This window comes from Microtus oregoni, unplaced genomic scaffold (genome assembly GCF_018167655.1).
Source record: "Microtus oregoni isolate MIOR12 unplaced genomic scaffold, Mior012 000042F_ref0000377, whole genome shotgun sequence".
Classification (NCBI taxonomy): domain Eukaryota; kingdom Metazoa; phylum Chordata; class Mammalia; order Rodentia; family Cricetidae; genus Microtus; species Microtus oregoni.
In genome coordinates, this window is record NW_024543209.1 from 20,671,097 (window position 1) to 20,696,866 (window position 25,770).

At 40.6% G+C, this 25,770-nt stretch overlaps 2 protein-coding genes across 2 annotated transcripts; one reads left to right on the forward strand and one right to left on the reverse strand.

The window, feature by feature from the left end:
• Positions 1–52: 52 nt before the first annotated feature.
• Acot13 (acyl-CoA thioesterase 13) lies at positions 53–11,554 on the forward strand. Its single transcript, XM_041632910.1, has 3 exons — positions 53–327; positions 8,495–8,679; positions 11,325–11,554. The coding sequence occupies exons 1-3, from the start codon at positions 247–249 to the stop codon at positions 11,479–11,481; spliced, it is 423 nt and encodes a 140-aa protein (XP_041488844.1). The 5' UTR covers positions 53–246; the 3' UTR covers positions 11,482–11,554.
• Positions 11,555–14,069: 2,515 nt separating this feature from the next.
• CUNH6orf62 (chromosome unknown C6orf62 homolog) lies at positions 14,070–25,770 on the reverse strand. The gene is made up of 5 exons (XM_041632745.1): positions 24,257–25,770; positions 22,715–22,891; positions 21,734–21,856; positions 17,960–18,094; positions 14,070–15,404 (listed from the first exon to the last, which is right to left on the reverse strand). Exons 1-5 carry the CDS (start codon positions 24,383–24,385, stop codon positions 15,279–15,281), a joined length of 690 nt encoding a protein of 229 aa, XP_041488679.1. The 5' UTR covers positions 24,386–25,770; the 3' UTR covers positions 14,070–15,278.

Consider the following 25,770-nt stretch of genomic DNA (forward strand, 5'->3'; position numbering starts at 1 on the left):
GTGCTCCTGGGGGCGGGGCCGGTGGGGCGGGGGTCAGGCTGCGCGTGCGCGCTGGAGCCCTAGAGGGTACAAAACTGAAGCGCCCGGGCTGTGAGGACTTGGGCAGCGGGAGCGTGCGACCCTTCATCCAGCTCGCGCGCAACTCCGGCCGGGCTTGCCGGTTTGACCTTCCAAGGTCTGGTGCGTTCCAAGGGTCTCTTCCAGAGTTCATTCCTCCAGAGCCCAGAATCTTGAGTTGCGTCCACGATGAGCAGCTTGACTCAGAATCTACGGGACGCCATGAAGGTCGTGTTCAGAGTTCCCGGTTTTGATAGAGTTTTGGAAAAGGTATTGTCCGCAAAGCCTCTGGTAGAGAGGACGAATCTAATAAAACACCCGAGTTAGATTTTAGTCTATTTGGTAGAGTGTCTTGTGAGCCCACCTTCGTGGCCTCTCAAACGCTCGAGAGTGGGTGAATTCTCATCTAACCGTAAATAAGCGTGACTTTGACACCCGTAGAGACGGGTTTGGTCCACTGGAGTGAGCCAAGAAAAAAGTCTGTGTACAGTCATTTAAGGGACACTGGAGTACAGGACGAGTGTGTAGGGATTGTTTGTTTTAAAGCACGAAAGCGAAGTCCGCTTGAGGTACAGAAGTGAAGGACGGACAACTTGTTCCTATGTTGTGTTTCTGCGTTTTGAGACTGGGTCTTACTCTGTAACACAGGTTGATAAATATTTTGATTCATGAACGTCTGCATTTTACGATTAAGAAAGAATGCTTGGAAATTTGGAAAGAATTTGGGTGTGAGATTTAAATACCGATTAGCTACAGGTATTTGAAATCTTTCTCCTTGAACACTCCCCTCGCGGGTTATTTAAACGCTGTACATAACATATCAGAGCTTTTGTCAAAAATAGGAAATAACACTTAAGTAAGCATATTTAATGTTTTCAAATAAATATATAAGGTCCAAAGACATCATTTGACAATGACATTTGGAAAGATGATATTATCCAAAAAAGAATGTATTTATCGGCCGGGCCGTGGTGGCGCACGCCTTTAATCCACAGAGGCCGGTGGATCTGTGATTTTGAAACCAGCCTGGTCAACAAGAGCTAGTTCCAGGACAGGCTCCAAAAGCTACAGAGAAACCCTGTCTCGAAAAAAGAAAGAAAGAAAGAAAGATAGAAAAGAAAGAAAGAAGGAAAGGAAAGAAAAAAAGAAATGAAAAAAAATGTATTTATCTAAGATGAAATTTGAATTATTTTTTAAATCTGCTGTGAGAATGGGCATGTGGCTCGCAGCGTGCTTGCAGGTTGGAGGTCCTCCATTGGTGGGGTCTATAGCCTTTTCCTCCTTAAACTGTCATCAGCCTTGTGGCTAGATAATATTTTGTAATATATTTTTTATTTTCTTTCTTTTTCGATTTAAACAAGTCTCTCTATGTCACTCTAGCTTGATGTGTAGACCAGGCTGGCCTGGAACTCACAGAGATCCATCTGCCTCTGCCTCTTGAGTACGGGGATTAACGGTATGTGCCACCACATCTGACTTTCATGTGTAAGATAATTTTGACATTAGTTTGATTGCCTTTGAGTAATTAGTTAAAATTCTCATAACTTAGTCCGGCATGATGGTGCCTGTCTCTAATTCCAGCTTAGGGGAGGCTGATGCAGGGGAGTTTGTAAGGCTAGTTACATAACCATCCCACTTCGCAAAAAAGAACAGTTAACCTTTCTTTAAAAAAAAAGAAGAGTTGATTTTTCAGTGCTTACTCTTTGGAAATCAATATAGATTTCGCATTTACACTATTGCTGGACACACTGCAAGAGCTCACTCAGTATTTTATAGGTAGCAGTGAATGGCTGTTAAGCCACCCAGGTTGATAATAATCATTGTGTGGTTGGTAACTTGATTTACAACAGGTAAGTGGTTATGTTTTATGTAGGCAGAGAAGCTAAGACTAAAGCATATATTTCTGTATAGCAGTTTGTATGTGTATATATGTGGTTTTTATGGTTTCCTTTGTTTTGTTTTTGAGATAGCATCCTGGCTTTTCTGGAACTTGAATTTATCCTCCTTGCCTCTGTCTCCTGAGTGCTGGTATTACTCTTGTGGTTGTGTGCATATCCTCACACCAATGTATTTCTGCTTAGTGGTTCATAAAAGATTCTTTTTTTTTTTTTTTTTGGCTCCCCGTCAGGGAATTGAACCCCAGTCTCCCGCGTGACCGGCTTTGCAAAAACTTTGACATCCTGGCCAGGTCTAACTACATTAGTCCCATTAAAAAAAAAAAAAAAAACCAAACTATTTAACACTTCATTTTAAATTCTGTATCCTCAAGTAGGCTGGGAATATAGCTCAGTTGGTAGAACGCTTGCCTAGCATGCACAAAGCCGTGGCTTACATCTCCAGCACCATGTTAAACCAGATGTGATAGTACATACCTGTGATCCCAGCTGCACTCAGGAAGGAGGTAGACACAGAAAGATAAGAAGTTCATCCTCAAGTTCATACCTACTTCAAAGCCAACCTGAACTACATGAGACCTTGTTTCAAAAAGATGAAAAGAAATTATGTCCACAAAAAACATATTTTCCTATCATTTGACTTTCCCTGGGGAGAAATGAACAAACACCTGCCTACATCTGTGAGTGTACGAGAGCACAGATGGTGCAAAGGCAACTGTGTCACTGAAAGCCCACCCCGGCATGAGCGGAAGCTCAGAATTGCTGCATCCTTGAAGCTCCATGCTTGCAAACAACCCAGCTAGCAGAGTGTCCTCCCTCTGGCCTTGCAAGTTTTGACTGCTTCCGAAAGGGAATCTCCATTTTTTTTCATTATAAATTCTCAAACTCCTAGGCAGCTTTGGAAATCCAGTCACTCGGCACACAGGTGGCATACCACATTTTTAGAGTTCAAACACACTACCACATCTTGGCGAATGAACCTGAACTTGACAATACATTCATACCAGAGCCTGCAAAAGAGCTTCCAGCCAGCTACAGGACAGAACTAGGCCTTTCTTTCCTTTTAAGAAGATTATTCCATTGTATAGAATAGTGTACTTTCTTTAAATACCCTCTTTACTGGGACATTTGAAATATGAAGAGTACTACAATAAATGACCTTTAGGTGCTTACAACTTTCAAGGCTCCACAAGGAAGATAGGAGCACTCAAAGGAGCTGGAAGTGCCTCTCCTAAGTTCCTGCCAGAGGCTTGGGTATTTTTGCCAGCCTTCTCTGGATGCCTCCTTTAGTTGCCAGACCTATCCGAGGACACAATTATAATAATTCATAGATTGTAGTTGGCCTTTTCAATTCTAGAATTGAGCGCTATTTATCCTATGAAGCCGACTGTTTTCTGAGAACTTTTTATGTATATTATTTTTTGAGAACTTTATATATATATGCATATAGATTTATGTTTACGTGTGTATCTTATTCACTCCCTAGTTCTCCCCCTAAGTCCTCCTAGATCCACTCCTTGCTGCCTCCCAACTTCATGCCCCCCCCCATTTTGTTTTTGTTTTTGGAACAAGGTCTCTCTAGACTTGGCTGTCCTGGAGCTCCCTGAGTATAGCAGGCTGGCAGACTGGCATTGAACTCAAGAGATCCTCCTGTCTCTGTCTCCCAAGTGCTGAGATTAAAGGTATGTAACACCACACCCAGTTTTGGCTCACTTTTAAATAACCCCTTGAGTCTACTTGTGCTGTCCATAGACTACAGGTATGGGACCATCTACTGGGATGTAACTGACCTACCAGATGCCATAGCCTTAAAGAAAACTGACTGTTCCCCACCCCACAAGCAGTCAGCTATCCATAACTCTCCCGCTGGAGTGGGGACTCGTGAGCCGCTTTTCTCCATGCTGGAATGCTGACTAGCTTGATTCTATGAAGAGTCATGGAATTCTATGATTCTATGGCAACCACAGCTCCTGAGTTCATGAGTGTATGGACTCTGTCCTATATGGAAGACACGTTTACTTGGAGACATTTTTTTTACCACATGTTAACAGAATAGGAGACAGATGTTCTGGCATCTAATGGGTAGAGAGTAGGGGTGCTAATCAGTACCCTACAGTACACAACTTCTCACCATGGTGTCTCCTCATCACAGAGAATCACTCAAGCCTGGCTTGAGGAATCTTGACTGTGCTGCTAGTGAAATACTTTGCCTTGCATCCAAAGGTAGTTAAATTGCCACACTGTCCTTTCTAGATATATACTGTGTCCTTGCCCTGTCCTTGGAATTGTTCGTTCACCTTGAGAGGGCTCATGTGCTGTCTCAAGAGAATGTAATTTTCCCATAAATCTCTGGTTAACAATTATTACCTAAGGACTGATTGTGTGACACCCGGGTAAAGTGCACACATAAGGTCATGGGTTCAATTCAAGGTTATCCTCAGCTCTTGAGTACTAACTCCAAACAAAAATGAAACTCATTCCTTTTGCCTTGCCAATTCTTTTTTTTTTAATTTATTTATTTATTAAGGATTTCTGCCTCGTCCCCATAACCGCTTCCCATTTCCCTCCCCCTCCCCCGATCAAGTCCCCCCCCCCTCATCTGCTCGAAGAGCAATCAGGGTTCCCTGACCTGTGGGAAGCCCAAGGACTGCCCACCTCTATCCAGGTCTCGTAAGGTGAGCATTCAAACTGCCTAGGCTCCCACAAAGCCAGTACGTGCAGTAGGATCAAAAACCCACTGCAATTGTTCTTGAATTCTCAGTATTCCTCATTGTCCGCTATGTTCAGCTAGTCCGGATTTATCCCATGCTTTTTCAGACCTAGGCCAGCTGGCCTTGGTGAGATCCCAATAGAACATCCCCATTGTCTTAGTGTGTGGGTGCACCCCTCGTGGTCCTGAGTTCCTTGCTCGTGCTCCGTCTCCTTCTGCTCCTGATTTGGACCTTGAGATTTCTGTCCGGTGCTCCAATGTGGGTCTCTGTCTCTGTCTCCTTTCATCGCCTGATGAAGGTTAATATTCCTGAGGATGCCTATGTGTTTGTCTTTGGATTCACCTTATTTAGGTTCTCTAGGAACATGAATTATAGGCTCAATGTCCTTTATTTATGGCTAGAAACCAAATATGAGTGAGTACATCCCATGTTCCTCTTTTTGAGAAACCCTGTCTTGAAAAACCAAGAAACAGAGGGCTGGAGAGATGGCTCAGTGGTTAAGAGCACTGCCTGCTCTTCCAAAGGTCCTGAGTTCAATTCCCAGCAACCGCATGGTGGCTCACAACACTCTGTAGTGAGATCTGGTGCCCTCTTCTGGTCTGCAGGCAGACATGCAGATAGAATACTGAGAATACTGTATACATAATAAAAAATAAATCTTAAAAAAAAAGAAAAACCAAGAAACAAACAATCCCCCCCAAAAAAAAACCCTCAAAAAGCATTTAAAAAGCAATATTTATGCCTTGCCAATTCTTGATTTAAAGGCACATGTTGAATGTGGCTCAGTGATAGAATACTTGTTCAGCCGGGTTGTGGTGGCACATGCCATTACTTCCAGCACTTGGGAGGCAGAGGCAGGCATAGCTCTATGAGTTCAAAACCAGCCTGATCTACAGAGTGAGTTCCATGATAGCCAGAAATGTTACACAGAAAAACCCTGTCTCGAAAAAACAAAACAAAAGAATACTTGCTCAGCACACAAAAGAAGGGTTATTACATTCTGGGCCCATCTTCCTGCTATAGACTATTGGTTTGTGAGGACATCTTGTGGCTGGAACAGGCATAACACTACCCCCCCCCCCTTTTTGATGTACCTCTTGTTTAAAACACAGCATTGTTTGAGGGAGCTTATATTATTTCAGTTTATCCCCCTTCGTGGCCTTCTGTAGAGTAAAAACTAGTACATGCACTAAAGCTGTACTGACTTGGGAAGAAGCCTAAAGGCTTCTACAAATTTCCCCATCTTATGGCAGTGAATAGATTGCCAGACATAGTAGTTTGCCTATAATCCTGGCACCCATCAGGTGGAGGCTGGGGTGAATGGGAGAGGGTTCTCAGAGGTGGGTCAACCTGGACTATGAGAGATGCTGTCTCAACAATTAAAATGACAGACCTAGAGCAATTCTGTCACATATGAGGTGACCCTGAAATGAACCACTGAATGTATCAGCAAAATAGGCGCTATCTGTGGCATATCACTATCATACATCATGTAGTGACGTTTTGGTCAAGCCACATATACTACGAAGGTCGCATGAGTTTAATCTCAGAGGTAAAAATTTCCTGCAGTCCAGTGAATACATAGTTGAATAAATAAGAGAATAAAGCTGCAGAAAAAGAACCCCCAAGAAAATTCACATTAAAGAGACTGAGGATTTTACAGCTCTCAGCACACTCCTTAGAAAGAGAATACGGGGGTGCTGGGGATTTATAGCTCAGTTGGTAGGATGCCTTTTGTGCACAAAACCCAAGGTTTAATCCCCATTACTGTATGAGCTGGGCAACTGGGGATGGTGGGCACAGCTGTAATCCAGCACTCAGAAGATAGAGGCAGGAAGATCAGAAAAAAGTTAGAGGTCATTGCAAATTTTGTCTCGAGAAAGGTCTCAGTAGTGAAAGATTTTAATATGGGGAGTGTTCACAGTGTGTGACCTGCTTGCAGGCAAATGTATGATGTGAGGAAGGAAAGGGAGGGGACAGAGCCTGTTAGTGGTGGCACATACTTGCCATCCCTGCAGCTGGAGAGGGTGGAGAGAAACAGCATCCCCACCATGGACAGCCCGAAAGTACTTCAGAAGGAACCCTTGCTTTCTCTGTTTGTATTGTTCATGTAATACTTTTCATTATACTTTAAAAATGAATGGGACCTTCAAGCAAAAACATTGCTGAATTATATTATTCCACTTCTTTTGTTTAAATGGGGTTCTGACTGAAGTTTACTAATAATCCTAGTAGCTTGAATGACTGAACATCTCCCAGCCTGTTTTTTAAGCTGTTTTGCACTATTCATTAATTCATGTAGAAAATTACTCTGCTTGTATAAAAACTAAAAAACAACCAATTTAAAACCTCTTTTTTTGATTTGGTGATTAGAAGATGACAGATTGTGGGGGTTGGTTCATGGAAAAGATCCAAAGAGAGCTAGGCCTGCCTGGTGATGCAGGCCTGTGATGATGTAATTTCGGAGGCTGAAAAACTACCTCTTAGAGGACCAGGGTTCAGTTCTCAGCCCTACACAGTGACTCCCAACCATCCATAACCAAATTGCAGGTATCTGACTTTTTTTTTTTTTTTTTTTTTTTTTTTTTGGTTTTTCGAGACAGGGTTTCTCTGTGGCTTTGGAGCCTGTCCTGGAACTAGCTCTTGTAGACCAGGTAGGTCTTGAACTCACAGAGATCCACCTGCCTCTGCCTCCTGAATGCTGGGATTAAAGGCATGCGCCACCACTGCCCAGCTCTGAGTCTACATTTTAGGCATATTCTGTTTGTTCAAATGACTTTTTAAAGACTGGATCTTGGAACTAGACATATATATGATGTAGAATTCCCCTCTGTGTGCTATGAATATGTTCATTACCATTGGTTAATAAAAAAAAACTACTTTGGCCTATGACAGGGCAGAATATAGCCAGGCTGGAAGAGACATAAAGAGAAAGTAGGCAGAGTCAAAGAGATACCATGTAGCTGCCAAAGGAGAAAGATGCCTTTGGAACCTTACTGGTAGGACCCAACCTCATGATGGTACACAGATGAATAGAAATGTGTTTATTTCAGCCTGACGGTCGTGGTGCATGCCTTTAATCCCAGCACTCGGGAGGCAGAGGCAGGCGGATCTCTGTGAGTTCAAGACCTGCCTGGTCTACAAGAGCTAGTTCCAGGACAGGATCCAAAGGTACAGAGAAACCCTGTTTCAAAAAACCAAATGAATAAATAAACAAACAAACAAATAAGAATGGGTTAATTTAAGATGTAAGGGCTATCTTGGAATATGCCTAAGCCATTGACCAAGCAGTGTTGTAATTAATATGGTTTCTGTGTGATTATTCAAGTCAGGGTGACCAGGAAACAAATGAGCAGTCTCTGTTCATGTATATGCAGACAAAATACACACGCACACACACACACACACACACATATTAATTTAAGACAAAATATTACTATGGGGGATAGAGAGATGGCTCTGTGCTTCAAACCACATACTAGTCTTGCAGAGGACCTGGGTTTTGTTTCTAGCACCCAGGATGGGTGACTGGCTTACAACTGTAATTCTATCTCCAAAACACCTTACACCCTGTTCCATTATATTCCATGTGCATATGCTTATAAGCATGATTTTTAAAAAATACATATTTTTTAAGATTTTACTATTATAGCCTTGTCACTTAGTAATACATGTCCTCATCCTTCTGTGCCCCACATGCTGGAATTACAGGTGTGTGGCTCTGTGCCAAGCTTCCAGCGTCAGGATTGTTCTTGCTGTGATGATGTATTTGAGCTATTCAAATAGCACAGAATTAATGTTCAAATATTTTTTTCACATTTTAATATTTAGGTGACGCTTGTCTCTGCTGCTCCTGATAAAGTAATTTGTGAAATGAAAGTGGAAGAAGAGCATACTAATAAGTTTGGTACTCTCCATGGGGGCTTGACAGCAACTTTGATAGATTCCATATCAACCATGGCTCTGATGGGGACAGAAAGAGGGCTTCCTGGAGTCAGTGTTGACTTGAACGTAACGTATGTATCTAAATGCCATCCAGATAATTTTTTAAAAAAATCATACTTGTTTCAAATAACACTATATTGTGTGGGGGTGATGACCAAAATCTACATCTTGTGGACATATGTGCCTGTTTTTCAAATATCTTCAATCCACAGTTGTTTGAACTCAAGATTTATTTATTTTTATTTATTTATTTATTTATTTATTTTTCGAGACAGGGTTTCTCCGTAGCTTTCTGGTTCCTGTCCTGGAACTAGCTCTTGTAGACCAGGCTGGCCTGGAACTCCCAGAGATCTGCCTGCCTCTGCCTCCCGAGTGCTGGGATTAAAGGTGTGTGCCACCACCGCCCGGCCTGAACTCATGATTTATAACTTTCATATAATCCTTAAAAGTATCATCTGTGCCGGTGGTGGTAGTGCATGTCTTTAATCCTAACACTCAGGAGGTAGAGGCAGGTGGAACTCTGTGACTTCAAGGCCAGCCTGGTTTACAGAGTTAGTTCCAGGACAGCCTCCAAAGCTACAGAGAAACCCTATCTCAAAAAACAAACAACAACAACAAAAAAAATCACTTGTGCCAGGCATGCTGGGACATCCCTTTAACCCCAGATCTTGGGAGGGAGAAGCAAGTGAAACCTCTGGGAGCCCATCGAAGCCGGGTGACCTATTTAGTGAGTTCCCGGCCAGCCTGGGCCACATAGTGAAACCCCGTTTTAAAACAAACAAACAAAAAAGAAAAACCCTAAAACAGTAATTAAATTATCACTAATTAGCCAGATGTTATATAATTCCAACACTTGGTAGACATTGGAAGATCAGAAGAGTTCAAAGCTAGCCTTGACTTTATGAAACCCTGTGTTCCCCACCCCCACCCTCTTCTCCCAAAGAAAAGTGTGAATGACATTTGGAGAAAAGTTGTTGGCTATTTCCCATATGTTACCAAAATCTTGCAACAAAGTGAACACAGGTGCCAGGAAGGGATCCTGAATCTCTCCTGTATGGCTTAAATGACAGGATCAGGGAGCAGTATGGCCTAGATAGCCTGTCCTTCACGATTGTGAAAATGTACGTCACTTTTCCAAATTGAAAACTTGAGTTCTAAAGCTAGGCATAGTGGCTCATGTCTTTTATCTCAGCACTTGGGAGGCTGAACCAAGAGGATCTTCAGTTCAAGGTCAACAAGCAAGACCCAGTTTCAAAAAACTGGAACATTGTCAGTTTCTCTTAAGCCTGGGAATAAATTGAGAGTTCAATAATCAAAATACAGGACAAATTGTAGATGGACAGAAGAGACATTATGCTAATGAGCCATATTTGGTGGTCTTTATCTTGTGTGGTGAGCAAGCCCAATTGATGACTATTTTCCAACATGAAGACAAAAGGGGTGGAGAGATGGCTTAAGAACACAACAGTCTTGTAGAGGACCTGAGTTTGGTTCCCAGCACTCACCTTTAATTCCAGTTCAGTGAGACCTGACCCCTCTCACCTCTTGGACACTCGTATGCATCTATCCACACAGAGGTATACACATAAAGTAAGATAGAGAGCTGGAGAGCTAAGCAACAAAAATAACTTACATGAGATGTAGGTAAGAGAACTTCCTACCAAATCTGATGACTTGAGACTGATCCCTGGAACTCACATAGTGGAAGAACTGACACCAAGTTTTCTGCTGACCTTCACTCATATACTATGTACAAGCACACACAAAATGAATACAAATTTAAACTTAAAATTTCTTGTAAAGTAGATCTTGACTTGCATGTTTATATAAGGGCCCTGAGCATTTATGGATTTGGTGTGGACAGGTGTATTTACATTAATCCTCACGGATACAGAGGGACAACTGAAAATGCAGTTTATCACCAAGATGGCTAAAAACTTTTCTTCATTTCTTGTTTCTTTTTAAAATGTATGTGTATGTATCAGAGTGTATGCATGTGCACCACACAAATACAAGAACCAGAGGTTGGAAATCAGATTTCTTAAAACTGGAGTTACAGAGGGTTGTGGGCTGCCATGCGAGTGCTGGAAATTGAACATGGGTCTTCTATATAGCCAGTGCTCTGAACTGCTTCTACTCCTTGTAGTTTTGTTTTTTTTTTTTGTTTTTTTTTTGTTTTTTTTTTTTGTGGTTTTTCGAGACAGGGTTTCTCTGTGGTTTTGGAGCCTGTCCTGGAACTAGCTCTTGAAGACCAGGCTGGTCTCGAACTCACAGAGATCCGCCTGCCTCTGCCTCCCAAGTGCTGGGATTAAAGGCGTGCGCCACCACCGCCCGGCTCCTTGTAGTTCTTATACTGTCACTTTGGAGTTGAATAAAGTCTGCTGAGATATAAACACTCAGATACTTCACTTTTAAGAAGCTAAAGAGATTAAATGCAAGCTACAGGTAATCTTTCAGTAGTTTCAAATAAATATGAAATAGGAAACTTTTAAGAAAAAAAGGCAAGGAAATCCCGTGCTTATGTGAAGACACACATAGATGAAGGAAAGATGGGTCAAGAAGAGCATCTTGCAGACCAACTACTTGAATTTGATACCAAAAGCTTGCCAAAGTAGTATTCTGAGATAATCTGTAGGTTACACAGGAAAGCCTGTAGGAGTTTGTCGCAATCTTTCAACAATTACCTAACCACTATATTTCAATGTTTTCTTTTAAGGTTTATGTCACCTGCTAAACTTGGAGAAGTAGTAGTGATCACAGCACAAATTCTGAAGCAAGGAAAAACACTTGCATTTGCCTCGGTGGATCTGACCAACAAGACCACAGGGAAATTAATAGCACAAGGCAGACATACTAAACACCTGGGAAACTGAGGGAACAAACAGTAGGGTGACCCAATGAAGCCCAACAATGAGTAACTTTCTGAAATAAATATCAAAACCAGAAGTAGTTAAGTGTTTTCTTTGGGGTGCATAAACTAAAACGAAAATATAGTATGGAGGTTGGGGTTGTTTTTGCTTTTTTCTTTCCCAGTCTCTGGCTATCCTGGTACTCACTGTGTAGACCAGGCTAACCTTGAACTCAAGAGATCCACCTTCCTTTCTCTGGTGCTAAGATTAAATGTGTGCCACAAGTCCAGCTGGGGTATCTTTCTTTTGAAACATCTTTAAGTCAGGTGCATGATCATTGCATGAAGGTGTTCTTGGCTCAATGTTTTGGTCTTGCTTTTTTGTCACCCAGGATAACCTTGAACTCACAATTTTCTACTTCAGCCTCCTAAATGCTGGGATTGTAGGTATGTTGTTCCACCTTGCCTAACTAGTTTTAGTTCACTGTTTTTGTAACAGGTAAAGCAAAGAAGCTAGAAGACCCACTTTAATATTACTCTACAACTGACGCCTAGTATTAAAGGAGAAAGAAAAGTGATAGACATTAGTTAGTCGTATAGACTGGATAACATATAAACCTTAGAAATGACTTGCAGCTCAATTTCCACCACACTTTTCCGGGCCACTTCTTAGTTCAGATAGTCGTGTTCACATGGCAAAGGGGGACAAGAATTAGCACACAAAAAAAGGCTTCCCACCTCCAAAAACCATTACCTGAAAACCCAGTTTAAGGAGACATGTCAACACAGCAATAATCAATGAAATTTTAGGTCTTCCCCAGCTCTAAAACACTGTCACATTTCCATTTACTTTATGAGACATGATTACCAATATCCAAAGTGGATATACCATACAGGGAAATGAAGAGCCTATAACATGTAGCCTAAGTTTGAAATGAAGCCCGACACTAGAAATAGCCTAAGTACCTTTCTATGTTGATTTTGTGTATCTCGATCTACTATCTTTTACATAGAGGGGACATATCATGAGCCCCTTTGTCTCCCAGCCTACTGTACTAAAGTTAGCAAATTACTACATTTCTCAAAGGTCTCAAAAACTAGAGGACGCTTGCTTCCTTCATTTTTCAGGGATCAAAACTAGAGTGGACTTGAAACATCTGAGTCAATAGTTGTGTTAGATAGATCTCTCGACTCCTCAGCTGTGGACAAACAGGAAACCTAGATCTTGATTTCTCTCCTTTCCTATTAAAGGGACCTATATACTCCTTGTAGGATCTGGGTCCAGATACTCAAGAGAGGTGCTGTGATTTATCCATGAAAGTGCTCAAGAAACCAGTCTTTCATATTATATGTGACAAGGTTCACAAAATGCTGAAATGTACTGAGTGAAATTTGAAAAATCTTTTGCAACCATCAAGATTAGTTGGGGCTGGAAACAGCATAACAATTAAGAGCACTGGCTGCTCTTCCAAAGGACCTGAGTTTGATTCCCAGCACTGGCCTCCATGGGCATTGCATGGATATGATACACACACCCATACACATAAAAGGCTGAAATATTTTTTTCAAAAGATTGGCTTGGTTAGGCACTAAGCTTCATTGTAACTAAAGGGGGGTAAGTGGTTATTTTCATATTGTTTGCCATCAATGACTAGCAATAAGCACATAGTACAGAACCAAAGTTAGCTTTAAGGAGCAGATGGCATGTGCTTCTGAATATTAAGCCGAAGGGTACAAAGTCAAACCACGGAAAAACTGAATTTTTTGAGATAGTTGACAAGAACATGAATGGTATACACTGTCATGTTGGAAGCTTGGTAATGGTACTATAAGATATTGCAACCAAATAAATAAAGGGAGGGCCTTACCCTCTCTTTGGATTAGAGGGAGATGGGGTGAGAGGGTGTGTGGAGGGAATGGGAGGAGGTGAGGGAATGGGAATTGGTATTTCTTTAAAAAAAAAACAAAAAAAGATATTTGTAACCAAGAACACCATCTCCCCCACACACAAAATCCTGTGCTTACTTGTAACATTGCCCTAAGTATGAAAGGGCAAAAAATTAAATTGTGTGCAAAAATGCAATGGTTGGGTAAATATTTACAAATATACAAAGAAAAAATAAGTGCCAAAATGCTAAAATCTTAATGAGTTACACCAGAACATCTTATACGGTCTTTGCCAATTTATCGAAATTATTCTGAGATAAAAATGGCTGCTTGCCGGGCCGTGGTGGCGCACGCCTTTAATCCCAGCACTCGGGAGGCAGAGGCAGGTGGATCTCTGTGAGTTCGAGGCCAGCCTGGTCTACAAGAGCTAGTGCCAGGACAGGCTCCAAAGCTACAGAGAAACCCTGTCTCGGAAAAACTAAAATAAATAAATAAATAAAAATGTCTGCTTAACTGTCTAACATGTACATTAAGAATGATTATTTCTCCCTTTTCTATGAAACAAAAGCAAAAGGCAGGGAACTACTGAAGCTGACCATCTGTCTTGGGTTCTTGTTCAAGTTACAACTGCCAGTTTTTTCTGAATAAACAAACCTGAAGTGACCAACGACATGAGCTAAAAAAGTTAACACTGCAAGTTTTATATATTCATCTGAATAGCCAGGAAGCTTTCACCTATTTTATTTAGGTTTCATTTCCCTCCCCCCCAAATTCCAACCAGAAGCTAAATACAAATGGAAACCAGTAAGCACTAGTTTTACTCCAACGGAGTAGGATCATTCCGATTTACTCCAATAAAAGTATGCAACCCTTAAGCAAAGCTTTTCTTCATTTAAAAGAAAAAAAAAAAACAAAAAAATAAAAAAGCTATACAGTAGTCTTTCCTTATGTCATTGCACAATCAAGTTCTGCTTTCAGAACTCTTGACACTCTGGTTATTTTTACAATATAAGATCCCCACTTTTAATTCTGTTTTCTATTCCAAACACTCAACTTCTTTAGGATGGTGTAGAAACCAGTATTTCTGCAAAATTCACTGGATTTTTATTTGTAATTAAATTTTCTAACACCAAAACAAAACAAAAACCAAAAAGTCCTCTACTTATGATGGTTTTTGCAGCTATGAATGTTCCTTGGTTTTATAGCTGCATTTAGCCACGCCAGACTCCAGATCTGCTTTAATGTGTATAAATGCATCTGCACACAGCAGAGTACTCTTTAACAGCAACTCGGGGAAAGAGATCTGGGAAAAAAATACATGTACTAATGAGTACCAAGAAAACAAACATGGCCCAGTGCACACGAGGCAGAAATAACCTCAACGAGATGCTTTTTTTCATTAAGATTTCTTTCCCATGGTTGTAATTTCTTTTTGTGACAACCATTCTGGTCATTAGAATGAATCTGACAGTGTTCTGGAACAACGGTGATTATAGCAAAGCTATTAAGTTTTTAAATGTTATTTATACCTGCTACATTCACTCTCACCCTCAATACTGATGACAGATGTCAGAGGCAAAAACCAGCACAAACATGAAGACCACAACACTGAGCATCACCTGTGCTTTCAGATACATTAAGCATTTCAGTGTACAATAGTCCTTCCTTCACATTTTAGTAAGATGCCGATGCAGTGCAGCAATCTGCAAAGCATCTTCTTTCACACAGTCTGTGCAGAAGACATCTAATTTTTTTTAAAGTTCTGTGATACAAATGATTAAAATAAATCCAGGATGAACAAGTTTCAAAATGCATAGTGTTCTGTGCATGAGTCCATTTTCTTTAAACTCTGAAAGAAAAGTGGTAAGAAAACAAGAAAAGAAAATCGCTGCTGCATTCTCTGGTCTTCTCCATTTTGCTGGTCAATGCTCTTATTTACTCTGGCATATAAGGACGGAGGTGATCCTCTATGGTGCCAACTGCCCAGTGGGTGAGCTGTTCCTGTGGCAGGTAGAGGCAGATGCTGCATAACTTGAAGATGGTGGCTTTGTTTTTTGGAGTCTAGAAGGAAATAAATTTTTAGAAATTTTAAGTTTTTTAAACTGTCAGCCCCTCACAATTTAAGGCCTATGGCACACTACTATAAAGTGTACATAGCAAGAGATTTCTAATTTTCTATCCAGGCATGATATGGGGGAAAATAGGAGATGCCTGAAATAAATGCATAGAGAATTTATACATTAAAACACTGGGGAAGTCAATAGAACTGTAATATGCTCTGGAACCAGCTCCTGCAACAAAGAACAAACAGGTTCCCTTTAGCAGTAAAACAAGATCTGGGTTTCCTATCTGCTCTCAGATGGGAAATATGCAGGTCCAAACAACCAATTTTTTTTTTCTTTTAAAAATTATGAGAAAACCAACTAACTTTTTTTTTTTGAGACAGGGTTTCTCTGTAGCTTTGGTTCCTGTCCTGGAACTAGCTCTTGTAGACCAGGCTGGCCTCGAACTCACAGAGATCCGCCTGCCTCTGCCTCCGAAATGCTGGGATTAAAGGCGTGCGCCACCACCGCCCGGCAACCAACTAACTTTTAACTTGATATTCTTCCAAGTTTATTAAAGCTGCTTTGTCTTTCTATTCTTGATGGTCACTAACTCTGTTTTTTTTTTCCCACACAGGGTTTCTCTGTAGCTTTGGAACCTGGAACTCACTCTGTAAACCAGGCTGGCCTTGGAACTCATAGAGATCTGCCTATCTCTGCCTCAGAGTGCTGGGATTAAAGGTATGTGCCACTACCACCCAGGTTAAAACCCCTGATTTTGAAATTAAGAGTCCTGAACTTTTTAAGAGCTTTGAGAAATGCACCAACTTGTTGAACAAATCTCTTCTATATAGCAGATACTGACAAACAAATCTATATAGTAGATACTGAGAAACTGAAAGGTACTCACAATATGCTTTCAATGCCATTAATTAATCACAGGCCTTAAACATGCTAGACCAAGTTTCATTTAAAATGAAACAGAAACATGAGGAAGGAAACTAGTGTGGTGGGATATAACATTCAGGAAGCAGAGGCAGGCAGGCAGATCTCTATGAGTTACTTAGAGGCGACCTGTCTCAAAAACAGAAAATGTCACAAAAATCAAGTCACAATAACTTTATGAGCAGGATTTGTGTAATTTAACACCAGGCAGAAACACATTCTCTAAAGCTGAGAGGTACTAAGAACATCTACCCACCCACCCTAGGGAGACCTATGGCACACAGCTGCGCTGAATGCCTTTCAGCACATACTGTCTCTTTAAACGTCTGCATTCCCTACAGCAGTCTTCTGTCTGTGTTACTTTCATTGGTTAAATAAAGAAGCTGCCTTGGCCTTTTGATAGGCCAGCCCTTCCTTAGGTGGGTAGAGTAGACAAAACAGAATTCTGGGAGGAAGAAAGCAGAGTCAGGCAGATGCCATGAATCTCCGGCATGAGATGGACAGAGGTTAGGATCTTTCCCGGTAAGCCACAGCCTCATGGTGCTACACAGATTTAATGGAAATGGGTTAATCAAGATGTGAGAGTCAGCCAATACAAGGCTAGAAATAATGGGCCAGCCAGGCAGTGTTTAAATGAATACAATTTGTGTGTTGTTATTTTGGTGTATAAGCTAGCTAGCCAGGCAGCTGGGAGCTGGGATGCGGCCCACCGCTCCTTTTACTACACTCTACCTTGAATATGCTTGATAAATAACAGCCCTAGCCGATCCTCACACTTTTCAGCCTGATTTTTTAACTGCAGAATGTCTGTTTTGATAAATACCTGGATCGCCACAAGTGAGTAATAGATTTTTTTTTGCTTTACTTTTTAAGATTCGCATTTAAGTGGTCTACTAGTCTTGGGGATAGTTGAGTCAGCCAAGTGCTTGCTAGAGCAAGCATAAGGATCTCAGTGGCACGCAGTTCTTATGAAGCAGAACCAGATGAAACCCTAGGCCTTGGACACTGCATGAGGAACCGCATCCACATATAGCCATACATACCTGCACACTTGCACTCCCCTCCACAAGTTATTTCATTTAAAATACGTATTTTGATCAACTGGAAGTGGAGCAGTAACTGAGTCTATTTCTAATTAGCTCCCAGGCGATATTTACCCCATTGACCAGGGACTTGGAAAGCTTGCTCTTTAGGAAGTGCTCATAAGAAACAAAAGTCTGAGCCAGGCAATGGTGGCGCACGCCTTTAATCCCAGCACTCGGGAGGCAGAGGCAGGCGGATCTCTGTGAGTTCGAGACCAGCCTGGTCTACAGAGCTAGTCCAGGACAGGCTCCAAAGCCACAGAGAAACCCTGTCTCGAAAAACCAAAAAGCCGGGCGGTGGTGGCGCACGCCTTTAATCCCAGCACTCGGGAGGCAGAGGCAGGCGGATCTCTGTGAGTTCGAGACCAGCCTGGTCTACAAGAGCTAGTTCCAGGAGAGGCTCCAAAACCACAGAGAAACCCTGTCTCGAAAAACAAAACAAAACAAAAAAAAAAAGAAACAAAAGTCTGGGAACTTCTCTGAAGGGGCCTAAGACAGGTTTCTCAACTTAAAATGAGCACCAAACTAGTCCTAAAAAATTCCTTACCTGCAAATGCTGTCTGTCAATGAAGAGAAACACTGACTGGTTAGGATTGTTGACAACAATTCCTGTCTTGTCCTTGCGGCTCAGTACATGCAGAAACTGTTTCTCATAGTCACCGTGATGAAATTCAAATTTGGCCTAATTATAAAATACAAACATTTTATGTAGTTACAATTACATTGCACTGACTAACCATCATCTACTGCTTCCACATGTATGTTTGTGCTGACCAGTATGGAAAACAAGAGACACACAGGGTGTCTTAGATTTAATTAAAGTTATGGGCAACGTAAAACTCAGTTCATTTCAAATCAAACTAAAATAAACGCACTTCTTGCAGGTATAGTAACACATGCTTGTAATTCCAGCAATCAGAAGACTGAGGCTAGACAAGATAGACTACCTGTCTCAAAACAACAAAAACAAAGAAGCAAAATCACTCACACACACACTCACTTCAGTTAACATCAGTCACATTTCAAATGCCCAAATCACATCTAGTTTCATCTCTTGAGAAACACATTACAGAAAATTCCACTAACAACACTCCAACATAATTTGGTGATTTTAAAATACTTTTTAACTTTAAAACTTCAGCTTCCTTGCCATACATTAAGGCTCTAACCCACTGCATCAGACAATTAAAGAGGAAATGCAAACCTAATGCATCCAATGAAATGCAAAGCCCTCAATGAGCAACACAGCCCTACTTATACAAATGGGCTTCCGAAAAAAAAAAAAAAACGCTATGGAAGAAAAAAAACAAAATTACTATGATGGAAGAAGTCAACTTCATTCTTTCACATGTCTAAGGGCAAAAGAAGGGAGAAAATACTAGGCAAAAAGATCAGGCTTAATAGAGAACTCAAGAAATCTTTAAAATCTTTCAGATAGGGCTGGAGAGATGGCTCAGTGGTTAAGAGCATTGCCTGCTCTTCTAAAGGTCCTGAGTTCAATTCCCGGCAACCACATAGTGGCTCACAACCATCTGTAAAGAGATCTGGTGCCCTCTTCTGGCCTGCAGACATGCACACAGACAGAATATTGTATACATAATAAATATTTTTAAAAAATCTTTCAGATAATTCAGAACTGTAAACAGTTACAGTTCATTTGCCTTGAGCAATTATGCTACTAAGAACACTGCAGGCAATATTAAGATGTAAAATCATGAGTGGCTGCTATTTAGGTGTCACTATCAAATATATTTTAACACCTCCACCCCTGCCATGGTAACTTGTGAATGCTGGGCTCTTTCGCTGAGTTATACTGTTCATCTCTCCCTTTCTCTTGGTGACACTAGGGATAAGCCCAGGTCTTGCACACAAGTGTTCCACTAACTCACTAGGTCATGACTCTAGCTCTCTCAATAGCTTTTGCTATAAATCTAGCATTCAAGGCCAGAGTGTGATGGCACACACCTTTAATCTCACCATTTCAGGAAGCAGGTGGATTTCTGAGAGTTCTAGCTGAGCCAGGACTACATAGTACTCACAGCACCAAATATGATTCTATGTGCAAGAGACCTTAGTGGGTAGGACAGACATGCCATGCAGACAGAGCGTATGTGAGCGGTTTTATTGAGAGAAAAGGAATGGAAAAGGGGGGAGGAAAGAGACCAGCCTCTGGGGACAGGATTGGTGGAAAAGAGAGACTGAGAGAGATACAGAGAGAGGAAGAGAAATAGGTGGAGTTTTGCCCTTTAAAGGGACAAAACACTGGGGCAGGCATGATGCAGTGGTGACTCACTCTGCAAGGTACCCCAAGGGGTAGGGCCAGATGTGCCAGGATGCTAACAATAACCTTGTCTCAACAAAAAAAAAAAAAAAAAAAAAAAAAAAACAGCAACAACAAAAAAATGAAAATAGTCCATAGTCCGAGATTCACCATATAGTCCCATAGCATTTAAATTATATCCTACTGAATTTCTTCTTGAGGAAGGAATGTTCCACACCAAATAAAACTGGTATAAGGAAGACACAAAGAAATTCTCTGAAATAATGAAAATACTCTAGTCTCTCCCAGCATCTCACTGTACTAAGCATGACAAGGACACATTCAAAGCCTTTACTCCCTACTAAAGACCACTACAAATGTACTCAAATTTAGAAGTTTCAAATGTTGGGTTTTTAAAAATAGTCTGAGTTAAAATTTCTTTTTTCATTTGCCTTTATATTTAAGTCCTCTCAATTTCTTTTTATTTTTTTTTAAATGGGAGAAGCAGGGTTCATTTACTAAAGAACATTTCCAAGGGAGGAGTGGGCCACAGCTGGGAAGGTCAGCAGCTCCATGGCCTTGTTTAGGATAGAGTAGACCAACTACGTATCTTCAATATCCCAGACTGAAAATGTGAGAAAAATAAAACCCTATCAGTAATGTACAAACATGGACTCCATATCTCCATTATGTCCTAAACAATATGTGTAACACCATTATGTGGCTGTTATAAGCAAGCCAGATATGATCAATAGTATACAGAAATTTATATGCTAACACTATACTGTTTTACATAAACTGAGAATATGCATTCCATATTTTGGAACCAGTCCCAATAAGGTATAAAACATACAGATGCTGCTTTAAATTTCTTAAGGGAATGAAATTAGCGTCACATTACTAGCTTATTTTATTGCAAGTGAGCTATAAAGTTAATAGCAAAGTTATTACACGTATATTATAATCAATCCTGAAGGTTCAAGAAACCTGTAATTAGTTCAAAGAACTTTTCATAGAAGGCAGTGAGTCATGAGTATAAGCTTTACTTTGTTTACTTTTACCTTCTTTTATTAATTTAATTACTTTTTTTTTTTCGAGACAGGGTTTCTCTCTGTGGTTTTGGAACCTGTCCTGGAACTAGGTCTTGTAGACCAGGCTGGTCTCGAACTCACAAGATCCGCCTCCCTCTACCTCCAGAGTGCTGGGATTGAAGGCGTGCGCCACCACCACCCGGCTTAAATACTATTTTTTATATGGCTGTTTTATCTGCATGTGTGTCCATATATTGTGTGTGTGCCTGGTTGCAAGGCACCATGTGGGTGCTAGAAATTGAACCAGCTCCAGTGAAGACCGAGTACTCTTCATCCGAGGGAGCTCGCGTCTCCAGCTTTTTAAGAGGACTTATTTTGGCTTACTGAATGACCCTGAACTTATTATTGCTCTCTTTTTTAAACTGTCTCATTTCTTTTTCTACAGGGTCACACACACCTAGTTATCACTAATTAGTATTTAGATTAAATGTGTATATAAAATATTTAGGGAAAGATTAATACACTGGCTTTTAATAACCTTTAGCCACAATTTCAAGTAATAGTTCGTGAACTAAGGTATAATCTGCCCGCCTATCTTCCAAGTGCTAGGATGAAAAGTCATGTACCACCACTGCCCAGCTGATAAATGCCCTTTACTGGGGGGGTTGCAGCTCCGTAGATTGAGTGACTCGGAAACGTGAAGCCTGGGTTCTACAGCCAGCTACATAAAACTTAGCAGGGAGCCAAGACTCTCAGGAAGTTCAAGGTCATCCTGAGGTACGTAGGCAATTAGAGGTCAGTCTAGTCAACATTGAGACTTTGTCAGGGAGGGGAAAAAAGTCTGCAAGATGTTAGTAAAAGTTAATTAAAAACCAAAGGTGTTAAGAGAGTCTATAAATTTGTTCTCATACGACATAATATTTAAAAAGACGGCAAAGACTTATGAAATAACTATTGGATCCACATCCCTCAGAATTTAAGTTAAACCTATTACAGATGCTGTCACTGAAGTGCTCACTACTTTATTTACCTGAACAGGCCTAAAAGGTTCATCAGATTCCTTCCACCTAGAAAACAGGAGACAAACAATTTTCTCAATATCATTCCGAGGCCAAAGAATGAAATCCATCTCCTGAGTACAGCCAATTACATCCTAGAAAACGACAGAAGATTTTTTTAAGGTTTAAAGAAGCAAAGTGGTTTGACAAAAGGTATAAATATAGGGTTTGACTACAGAATCATTTCCTACCTACCTTCAGGGGTTAAAGACTATACACAATATAATTCTTGCTCTAATAAAAATTTTTATATTTTGTAGAATCCAGTCATTTAGTCCAATGTCCCTCATACAAAAAGGATCTAACTTTCTCAGTGTGACTAACTTCCAACTGAAGAGCTAATGTTACTACTGCTTATGCCTTTATTTCATCTTTCAAAATCAAATGTATCTGGAAAAAATATTCCCAAACCACTCTTATTACACATAAAGTATTATGATGTGCTGTTAAAATGGCTACTTTTCTCCATTCTTGTTCCCAGCATCATATTCCATGTATCTGTTTCCAAAAGTCAGTGCACTTCCTTCCAGACCACAACAGTTATATCCAGGTTTCCTCTGCTTTAACTAATTTTGGATTATACACCAGATTAACTTCAATGTAATGCCGTTTTGAAGGTTAGCAGTAATATATTTTGTTTAACATATTATTCACAGTAATCACATACATTATCATCCCATCTAAGCAAAGTGACCCATGCTTTTATTGGAAGTTAAACTTAGGATAAAAAAGGTACTTCAAGGTATTTAAAACAATTTTATGCATAATACCCAATGGAATGGAGGATACCTCTACATGCTTTATCCAGCTAAGAATGATCTTGAGTCAAAAATACACTCATTACATATCTGAGGTCCCTAAACACAAAGATTGTTAGCCACTTTCAGGGGAAACTGCAAACTTTAATTCACACAAACTCATTTCCTAAGTAAGTCAAGACTTCCAGAACTTACCCTTCTCATAGACTGGTATCGGGGAGCATGGAGCTGTACCACATCCTTCTGTAGAAGCTCTATAGAACTTTCCAAGGAATAGCTGGAATCTCGCACACCTTTCAGAATATTTTCTTCATAATTATTTGTCATGACTGGTATAACCTCAGACACTTCAAAAAGTGCTGACTTTTTCTTCTAAAAGAAAAAAATTCAGTGATACAGTGCTTACATAAATTCACTTAACTGATTCTACAGGCAACTGAATTAAAATCTCACTAGTTTAAAACACACAAGTATTCAAAAGAATTAACTATTTTATTCCTGAAATTATATCAAGTTCAATTACCTTTTCTGGATATTATCTGACTACAATTATCAATGTTTAAAAGAAGGGAGAAAAGATAAATTGTGTTTTCAAATTAGTTAAGATCAAGTGCTCATTACCCTATGAATTATGTGCAAAAGTCTATCTAATTTTGACATGTAAGAGCCTGGATTCAAGCCGGGTGGTGGTGCATGCTTTTAATCCCAGCACTTGGGAGGCAGACGAGATCTCTGAGTTTGAGGCCAGCCTGGACTACAAGAGTGAGTTCCAGAACAGCAAGGACTGTTACACAGAGAAACGCTGTCTCCAATCAAAACAAAAAAAGAGCTTGGATTCAGAGAACCTACATTGCAGCCTTCAACCAAAATATAATCAGATCTTATCAAATTTGCTATCAACACATTTAAAAAAAAAACAGCACACACAGACAAAAACAGAAAATGTGAAAATGGCTCATCAATACAACTACTCTGGAACACTACAATACTCTTAACAGCTGAAGAAAAAAACTTAAGATTGGGGAATAAACGTGGAAGCTTATAAAAATTACTAAATAGATATCAGGCTAAGATTACATTTCTGATCAGCAAACTACTTTCAGTGCATAAGTCAAAGCTGCACTTCCTTTAGTCATAACCCAATCATACGTCAAACAGCTCTGTTGATAATTGTCCACTTTGAGTTGCCAAAGAATTCTTTTACGGCATTCTCCTTGACTTTCATAACTCAAATTCATCTGATATTTAACTGTGGAACTAGATCACACTCACACAGATCATTTTTAATTGTAAAAAAGAAGCAATTCTAAACAAAAATTTACAATTTCAATATTTAATTGCTCCTAAATATTGAAAAGTAGTTTCGTTAACTATACCCCCTAAGAAATGAAACTATTAAGATTTGAAGTAACAGACTAAATTTAGCACATAAACATTTGATTCTGCTGTACCACTTAAGACATCCTACTTACAACTTCATAAAGTTCCTTCTTTTGTTCCACGTAAGTTTTACAGTTATTCAGTCCCATGTCAGTTAAAAATGTATTCTGGATTACTTTTCAAAGTCAAATAATATAGAAAAGCACTCCATTTTCTGCAAGAATTCACTTCACAGAATTACCCTTAAGGGCAAAAACACAAAGTAGTCTTTCTCCACACTCTCAAACCTAATATGCATAAAATACTCAAATAACAAATAATATGCACTTGCAAAAATCACTTAGGAACTTAAATTACCTTCTCCTTGAACACAAAGGCAATATACATCTTGAAGTCAAACTGGTCAGCTAGAGATTCTTTTTTCTTCCTAAGCTGAGCACGCAGTCTGTTCAGAGCTTGTTTCTTCCGGGAGTTTGGGTCCCCCATTGTGAAACACAGGTGGTACTAAAGCCTTTGGAAACTGTCACTAACTATGGGCACTTTTTCTTAAGACTCAAGTACAACAGAAACAAGTCATTTTTCCTGCTAATATGATTGAATAGCTAAAATCACAACTGTAACCCCCAAACTGCACCTTCTGGCAATATTAGCAGACTGTCATACCACAGGGTCAAGAAACAAAAGTTGCTGTCCAGTCATGTTTGGACAATAATGTTTAGGGGAGAGGTGGGAAAGGGGAAGGCAAGAAAGGAAAGAAAGAGGAGAAAAAACTTCGAACTAACTTTCTGGAAAACGCATTTGGCTAAATTGCCAAGATAAAAGGTTTTGAAGGGGAAGTGAAAAATCTATCATCAGGATTTAGGTGTGCAATAAAATACAGCGGACACCAGTCCAATCCTTGAAATCCATCCGGGTTTTTCCCCCTTTTAAGAAAAGGGATTAGGAAAAGGAAAAAGGAGGGAAAATTATGATGTTGCTTCCCAAATATAGAAAAAGGGGGGGGAGGAAAAAAAACGAAAACCACCAAAACAGGGTAGGTGAATGAAACTGAAATCCCCAGTTGGATTTTACCCAGCCAGATCCATGGCTGCAGTACCTGATTAATTCTTAGTTATTTCAGATTTCACTACTGCTATGTACTGTCAGTGCTTTGCTATTGATTACACTTGGTGGTGAGCAAAGAGGAAAGTGCAAAATCAGCAGAGAAAGAAGGGGAGAGGTACAGGGTTTCCCTGCAATCAACTACAGTGTATACCGGGGGCGGACAGCTGTTGCCCAAAGGAGCCATGAGAAAAAACAGCGGAGTCATTACCAACTTCCCCATCACCCACGTTTTCACCCTCAGGCGGCTGCGAACGCTGCTGCCAAGGAGAACCATGATGGCAAAGGGAAAGGGGGGGTCTATTCAACGATATTAATAGTTATTCCGGCTCTGTGATTAGCCCTGATTAATGCCCCGGATCCAAGCACCCTCAGCCCTGAGGTGGGTTCTACATTCCCCGGGGAGCCCTCCGTATAAATTTGACCCCGTTCAGGTTCGGGATGGTGGGGAGTTCGATTATCTTCGTGTGAGCATGGCTGAGGCAAAGGTGGCGGGTTCTCCCACGTCCCAGGCCGGGCCCGGGGATCACCTGCCGTCGACCCCCAGTTCCCACCCCCACCCCTCGCCTTCAGCGGCAGCGACTCACTCGCACCACGGGAGATACTGGATCACTCGGGTTCTCACTCATTTCACCGTGGAAAGAATTCCCGCCCGGGTAGAAAAGGCGGAAAGAGAATAAAATGGGAAAGATCAGTTGGAAGGGGAAAAGAAAAAAAATAATCGTGTTAATAAGAATTACTTCTTAAAGGAAGCCCACCCTCCCACCCCC